Source organism: Stegostoma tigrinum, chromosome 33, assembly GCF_030684315.1.
Source record: "Stegostoma tigrinum isolate sSteTig4 chromosome 33, sSteTig4.hap1, whole genome shotgun sequence".
Lineage (NCBI taxonomy): Eukaryota > Metazoa > Chordata > Chondrichthyes > Orectolobiformes > Stegostomatidae > Stegostoma > Stegostoma tigrinum.
The window spans coordinates 16,724,919-16,732,986 of NC_081386.1; the positions used below are offsets into that span (position 1 = coordinate 16,724,919).

The window sequence follows — 8,068 nt, forward strand, 5'->3', positions numbered from 1 at the left end:
AGGCTGATGTCTTTAGTCATCGACAATGGTAACCACTCCACAAACAGTGCATCTACCTGTTGCCAGCTGAATCACGCATTGTATACACCCCTGGTGCTAACTCATCTACAAACAGTCTCCCTCACTGGTTGAAGAAAGAACAGCAAATGGTGTTGTTGAAGAAGACTTGGTGAGTTGATGCACTGCTTCTTTATACATGGTGTGCCCTGCAGCCATTGCACATTCATGGTGCAGGAAGTGAACATTTAAGTTGGTGAATGCAGTGTTGATCAAGCTGCTTTGTCACTGCCATTTACACTGAATTTCAGTAACTTGCTTTTGAAAAGTGTAGCAATCTCCTCCATGTTTCTCAGATTTAAAGCAGTCCTTTTTTCTATTCCGTAATCAAAAATACAGAAAAATAAGATACTATCTTTTCACTGATGGTTCTTCTAAAATTTCTATGGTAATTTCTTTCCTGTGATAACGTATAAATGCAACTTGATGTTCAGGTCATAAGCAAATGTGTACAATGTTACATTTATAGCAAAGAAGTGCAAGGTGGGCTGATAGAGATTTGTGTAATATTGGCCCTTTCCTTTCTATTGACTCTGGATACAATTCGAATATGTTTTCAACATCTGTTTTCAGAGACAGATCTGCTCTGCAATTGAGCAATCGCAAACTTGAACGAAAGGCCAAGGAGCTTATGCTGCAAGTAGATGATGAACATCTCCACCTGACAGACCAAAATGATCAGGTATTTGGTACAAAACTGGTGAATGCCCATTTTGTAGTTGCAACCCTGATTCATAGAGGTGTACAACACAAAAAAATCCTTCAGCCCATCCGGTCTGTGCCAGTTAAAAACAACCGAACTATTTAAATCACAGCACTTGGCTCATAGCCTTGGCATCACAAGTACACATCAAAATACTTATTAAATGTTAAGAAGGTTTCTGTTATTATGATAATAAAATGTGAGGCTGGATGAACACAGCAGGCCCAGCAGCATCTCAATTATGACCCTTGCAGGCACTGAATTTCAGATTCTCACCTCTAATCCCCTTTAAACCTCCTGCCTCTTGCCTTAAAACTATGCCCACCCATCTCCACCCCCAGCACCCACCACCCCACCCCCCACCCTTCAGTTATTGATTCTTCCACCAGTGGAAAAAGTTCCTTCCTGTAGAACCTGTCTATGCCACTCATAACATTATGCATCGCAGTCATGTCTCCCCTGCTCTAAAGAAAACAACCCCAGTCTGTCTAATCACTCTTCATAACTGAAACTCTCCAGACCAGGCGACAGCCTGATAAATCGTGTCTGCACCCTATCCAGTGAAATCACATCCCTCCTTTAATATGGTTTCCAGAACTCTGCACAATTCTTTAGTTGTGATCGAATGAACATTTTGTACAATATACCTCAGGTAAGGATAACAGGTTGGGAGGATAGTCGCACTCTCACTGCTTATTGCCAGTGCAAAAACATGTGCCATGTACAGCTTGAAACCTCTAGTGGAAAGTAAAATGAGAATTAATATTTGTTTCTATTGTATTCTGACTAGAGACGAGGAGTTGCTAAACAATGTCATCTTGGATTCAATTGTAAAAGATCAAAGTTTCTTCATTTCAGATGCAATAAAATGAAAGGGGTAGTTATAATTTAAATAGAGTAGCTCCAGATTAGTTTAAATGCCAATACTTTAAATTGTTAAAATGACTAAAGCTTGCTTACTCTAGTTTTTTTTTTAAAGAATGATACACGCTTGAGGTGATCAATCTTTCCTTATTCCCCAGTTGAACCTACGAATGAAAGCTCTCAAAAGGCAAGTGGATGAAGCAGAGGAAGAAATAGACCGCTTGGAAAATGCAAAGAGAAAGCTGCAGAGAGAGCTGGAGGAACAAATGGAAGCCAATGAAGAACTTCAAGGACAAATGAATACTTTAAAAAAAGACCTCAGGTGAGTTTGTTTCTGCTTCAAAAATGTAAGTGAGAATCATCTCGCAGAGTAGGGAATTGACATTAACTATAGCCCCTAGAGGCAAGACACCAACTTCATATGTGGTACTTCTAAAAATTATTGCATCTGGGAGCCACTCCCAGTGCTGTTCACAAGTTCCACCATTAACAGGGAGCCCATACCATTCTCAGTTGCAATATTTAAAGCTAGATTGCATTATTCAGCTTTGATGGGTATGGTGCATTTTGTATAGGGAAAGTGCAAGCAGTCAATGCGCATCCAAATCTGATTTGAGAAAGAAAGACGACTGTCTGGCTATAGGAGACAAAAAGCACTCCGGTTTTTTGATAGTCTCAATGAGGATTTGGGGGAAGAGTTAGAAAGGAGGACAGAATCAGTATCTTCGGACAAGCAACGAGAAGACAGTGGAAACCGATAGTCACAAAGGTTACAGCCAGGAATGAAGTCCTGAGGACCTGGTACAGTGTTAGAAGAGGTTTAATGATGTGACACATTTCTCCTCTACCTCTCACCACAACCGTAGCTGCTTGCCCTTTATTCATTTTAGACACTAAAGCACAGCTACCTGGCTAAGCAATGGTGGAAGACGGTTGAGAAGAAGATGCAGAGTCACACGATTTCACATTTGCTGTCACAAAATCCAGAACTGACACTACACATAATTTAGAGGGTAATGTAGAGGCAGGATCGATATTTGGAGAGACACTGGGACAGGACAAGGGGATAGAAAGAGTGACAATACCAGTAGATCAGGAGGATAAGGTTGAACATTCATTCTGCTCTCCACATCTCAGATGACAGCTTTCATGGATTACACTAAATAGGATGTCAGCCAATTTCAGTCTCTGGTCCTGATTTCTAAACATCATGTGCACAAGTTTTCATATTGAAATAGATGATTAATGTGGTAATAAACAATTGTCACATTGCTGAATTCATTGTTACAAGTGATGGGCTTCAGAATGGGACTAGATGGGTAGCTCTTCCAGGAGCCACTACAGAGATGTTGGGCCTCCTTCTGTCGTGTAAGATTGAATAATTCCAAAATGAATATGTATAGTGAAGATGTTTTACCTGAATTTTGAGAAACTTTACTGAAGAAAGCATACTTCCAAAGAGTACCACTGATTTTCAAATAATTGAAATCTCCCTCTGTAGACAATATACAAACGTTTACATCGAATCTGCAATGTCTGTGCTGTAACATTTTTTACCTGTGGAACTGCCTGTGAATAGAGATTTTAGAATTCTCTGAAAAATACAATATTAATAGGAGAGAAAGAGGCACTGCCAAAGAGAGGATTTTCTATTCTTCTTCTGCAGTCAGCTCCTATATCTACCTGTTTTTAATATTAAAATACAATGGACTGAAGTGTCTGTTTCTATTCTGTATAACTCCATGCTGCTAATAAATGATGCTTTGAGAAGCTGTTGTGAGATAATGCTCAGTTCCACATGAGAACATATTGGAACATCTTCTTAAATGTCTCATGGTCAGTAAATCTCAAAATGCCATGGTCACTCTATTTTGTCATATAGTATTTAATCTTTCTTCATTGTAACCTGCTAAACCCTGTCTCTGTGTCTCTGTATCTGTTTGTCTGCATATTTCTTGTCTTCAGCTGATCACTACTAAATTTTGTGGCGAAAGTGACACAAAGGGAGGCTCGAGAGAAGGACCCGTTCTTTTAATGATTGCATGTGTAACCACAGTGCAAATTGTCTGATAAACTTCTGATGCTGCTCTTAGAAATGAATGTTTTCTATTCTGTAATAAAGCAGTAATACTTTGTGATTAGCAACTGAAATGGTCTTGCATATGTTACAGACGCAAGAATTCATCAGCAAAGGTTTCATCCTCCATTCTAAATGATTTTGACAATGACTACAGTACAGATGAAGAAAGTCTCTATGACACAGGATTTAAATTGTCGAAGGATGGTAATGTGTAGATGCAAACCTAAACTGATGGCTAACCATTAGATAAAGGGAAGCAGCAATGCAGTGGCATAATTCAATCTACGAGGTACCATATTCTGCCCTAGGCTTTTGTTTTTAATCCCTTCATTGCACTGATGCTGCTTGATACACGAAATGTTTTAAGTACCTGTCACTGCTGCCTCATGCCATGCTGTTTTCTTTCTATTTTTAGAATACTTTGGACTGGTAAAGGAAGGTCATATTTTACTGCTCATTCCAACTGAAAGGAATTTATAAACATGTCAACTTAAAGCAAAAAGATCAGCAATCAATTGTTAAAATGTGTACAAGTTATAAATAAATGTAAATGACAAATTATTTTCCTTTATTATTTAAAATACTAAAGTGCCAACAATACTTTGGCCAATATCTTATATGGCTGTTATATTAACCTTATACTTTATCAGCTTTTTTGTTCTTTCCCGCTTTGACCCTAACGACACTGGCTTTAACTGGAGTATAATTCCCCAGCACTGGAAATGATTGCACTGATGATGCATTTTCCCTTGTGGCTCCAGCCCTGTGAATGTCCCAGTGAACCACAAGACAAGATTAATACCACATGCTGGCATCAACAAAGCTGCATTTCTGTCCAGTGCCATTGCAGCAAGAAAGAGCAGGAATTTCTCCCTGCCCTGCATTCAAACCCAAAGTAGTTAAAGTCCAATTATTGTATCTGTGATCTAACTGAGCTGACACCTGCTAACTCAGCTCAGCCTGTGCAGTGAAGTGACAAATGTGCCAGTCTCTGCAGCTGAGCTGTTCACTGCCACAATTGGCTGGGTCACCGGGAGTACTTAGTCTCATCATTTGATGTAAGCAGTCTGTATTAACTCCTTCACTTGTCATGAGCACTGTACAACTAAACCACGGAAAAGAACACATCCTGAGTTCACTTCCTCTTTTCTGGGTGCTGCCGTTTAGCCTCCGGGGGTAGCAGGAGGTGTGCCAACACCTAACCTCAGTGCCCTTGGAATGGAAAGGGATTTGAAAAAAATATTGGCTTCCCGTAGTTATTTAGTGACCCCTGCTGGAAAATGTGTGTGTTTTCAGACAAGGGCAGGGAAATCATTGATATTTGTGGAGAAGGGGAAATCTTTAACGTTGAAAGATTGTTGAAGGTGTATTAAAAATGGGAATCCACCTCAACATCTTGAGCATAGTTGGTTCAGTGTTAGGTTTTCTATTTTTTACACTTCTAAAATTAAAATCAGCTCTGCAGACCTATGTTGGTCATTATTTTAATGAGGCTGTTTTTCTTTGAACTTGGGGATCACTTTAGCAAAAACCATGGCTTTTAGGTTGGTTGGGAGATTTAAATGTCAATAATTGGAAATTGAAATGTAACTTGCCTTAATCAGCCCTATGTCCAGTGAGACAAGCGGCAGGTGGCAACTCCCTTTTCGGGAGGACAACCCATCTTTGAAACCTTTTTAAGTAGGCTGTGAGATTCAGCTTTTGCACAGTTATCTGTTTTTAAACTATCTTGCAGCTTCTGAGGCTCTGAAAAACCTGAGAATTAAAAGGAACCGAGAAGTGTTGGGTCCATCAGGAAAAAAGCTTTTTACAGTGTTGCCCGTGAGCCAGAAGGAGCACAAATGTTTCCTGGGGTCACTATCTGACATTGAAATATTGCTCCAATATCCACAGTACCCCCTCCCAATCCAATATGCAGCCACATCAGTATTCCTTTGCTACAATCACTGACTCCAAGCTATTCCTAACTCCCTACCTCTCCCTGACACTTTCCAGTTCTATAACCTACACTGTCCCATTTCATGACCTTTACCACTAATGATTGTGAAAACCAACCGATCATACACTGCCTTTTCTGGAAAACATTCTGTCAGTCAAGCTGGTTTCGACATATAGATTTTGTTTGTACAAAACAAAATGTCTGTCATAGACTTAAGACACACGGTTTGGGGAAACCTGTCCTTGCAGGCTCCAGTCTTTTGCTATATCCCAACTCGCCCCAACCAGCTCCACTGAATGTGGGCCCCTTCTGCTCCAGCCTGAACACTGGTCGATTGGGAAATCCAGCAGCTGAAGGGTGGCCAGTCCTGCTAGACAAAACAGTTAAGTGCTTTTCCTGTATTGCTTGTGGTTGCAATGCAGTCACCCACCTGTGGCTCACCAAATAGAGCTACCATTCTTTGTTATTCTAAACATCACCCCTGCCTCCCACTTCATTATCTGAACCCTGGCTGTGGCTATGTGCATAAACATACCCTCCAGCATACTTCCAATATGGCTTGTTGTGAAAAACCTGAAATGAAGTCTCATGGTTTAATTCAAAATACCTACAGGAAATCCATATTTCTGGATTTCTCAGCCATTAAATCTCCCCAACCACTTGCCTCCAACCTGTCCATTATAAGTGGAGCCTTACCTGATGAAGAATGACCAGAAGGAGCCTGTATTATGGGACAGTATGCCAGCATGTTCTCTGCCTTCAGGAGTTCTGTATCTTAAGAATTATACACTTGCCATTCAAAATTAGAAGGAAGTTACAAACATTTTTAACAGTGGTCCTGCCAATGCAGGGCCTATGAATTATGTCTCTGTTTTTACAACAGTAGATCTGCCATTGAGTATTTCCTACTTTTGATATAACCTAAATGTATTGGAATATCCGAAGTGTCAGTGTTTGAATGTTTTTGAAAATGTGACCTGGAGCTGATGCTCTGTTTTAAGTCTTTTCTTCATGATGTATGTTACTCAAAAATAGTTCCACTTTCTGTGTTTGTTTCAGTATGTATGTTATCCAGGAATATGTTGATGTTGTCATCTAAGTCTGACTAGCAATTATTTTTTAATCTATATATTGTATAAAAATATTTTGCTAAGCTGATTTTTTTTATTATTACAGTACTGTATAATGGAAGCTAAAATAAATGCACACTGTTGAGTGACAATCAATAAAGTGCAATACATCTGCAAACATTTAGTTTGATTTATTCTGCCAGGAAGATATGGAGGGGTGAATAGTCATATTTGGGTGTCATAAACTACACCATTGCTGAACATCTTACTCTACAAATGTATTTGCTAATTTCTGTTCAGGACACTAGAACTGTACAATAGTTAACTGTCTTTAAGCACTGAAGCTACCTCCATGCTTACAAAACTGTAAGATGCCAATTAGTACAAATAAAAGTTTTTAAACCATATTTGTTCAGTGTTATGATATTCATTGTGAAGATAAAGCTCAGATCTTTCTTGAATGATGAACATTGAACATTATCTCTCTTTAAAGCAGTTTTCTGCTGTATCTAATGGGGCAACTTCTAAAATATTTTGTGTAGATTACATCTAAAATCAGTTTCCATCTTTCATCTTGTAATGTTATATTTGGTTTCATATTAACATGCAGCATGTAATTTTTAGTCCCAAAATGAAGTGTTGGCAGATACGGCAAATTGTGAACAAGTTGTTAGAATGGATGGTGATTCTTTTGATGTACGTCTTTGCTGTTGAACTTATTGCATAGCTGGAATTGTTTTGTTATGGTGTCAGGGTTAAAAATTCTTCACAAAAGATTTTTATTTGAAGAAGCATTTAAAGTAAATTGATCACTACCATTCATCAACTTGACACCCTTAGAGGTTTGGATAAAGTGAGGAACAAACCCTGAGAATGCTAGAGAAACTCAGCAGGTCTGGCAACATCTGTGAAGAGAGTAACAGAGTTAACATTTTGAGTACAGTATAACTCTTCAGAAAATGAGACCCATTCTAAATATTAAAGTATTCCCCATATAATCAGACATGATGAATACCTATGACTGAATGATAACGGGAACGGCAGATGCTGGAGAATCCAAGATAACAAAGTGTGGAGCTGGATGAACACAGCAGGCCAAGCAGCATCTCAGGAGCACAAAAGCTGACGTTTCGAGCCTGGACCCTCCTTCAAAGCTCTGATGAAGGGTCTAGGCCCGAAACGTCAGCTTTTGTGCTCCTGAGATGCTGCTTGGCCTGCTGTGTTCATCCAGCTCCACACTTTGTTACGATGAATACCTATTATTTATTAAAAATCCATCCTTCAAATATAAACTTGATCTTAGTTATGCTATTGAAATTTGACTATCTTGAGGGTTTTTTGAAATATGAATTATA

General features: G+C 39.1%; 1 protein-coding gene across 4 annotated transcripts in view; it reads left to right on the forward strand.

The window, feature by feature from the left end:
* cgnl1 (cingulin-like 1) overlaps positions 1-7,118 on the forward strand; it is a 140,626-nt gene extending 133,508 nt beyond the window's left edge. For 3 of the 4 annotated variants that reach the window (XM_048562536.2, XM_048562537.2, XM_048562535.2), the window contains 3 exons: positions 631-739; positions 1,783-1,946; positions 3,796-7,118. In XM_048562536.2, the coding sequence (XP_048418493.2) occupies positions 631-739; positions 1,783-1,946; positions 3,796-3,919 (397 nt within the window). In that variant the 3' untranslated portion in view covers positions 3,920-7,118. The remainder of the gene's footprint in view (positions 1-630; positions 740-1,782; positions 1,947-3,795) is intronic. The other variant, XR_007250574.2, reaches the window with a different exon arrangement.
* Positions 7,119-8,068: the final 950 nt, after the last annotated feature.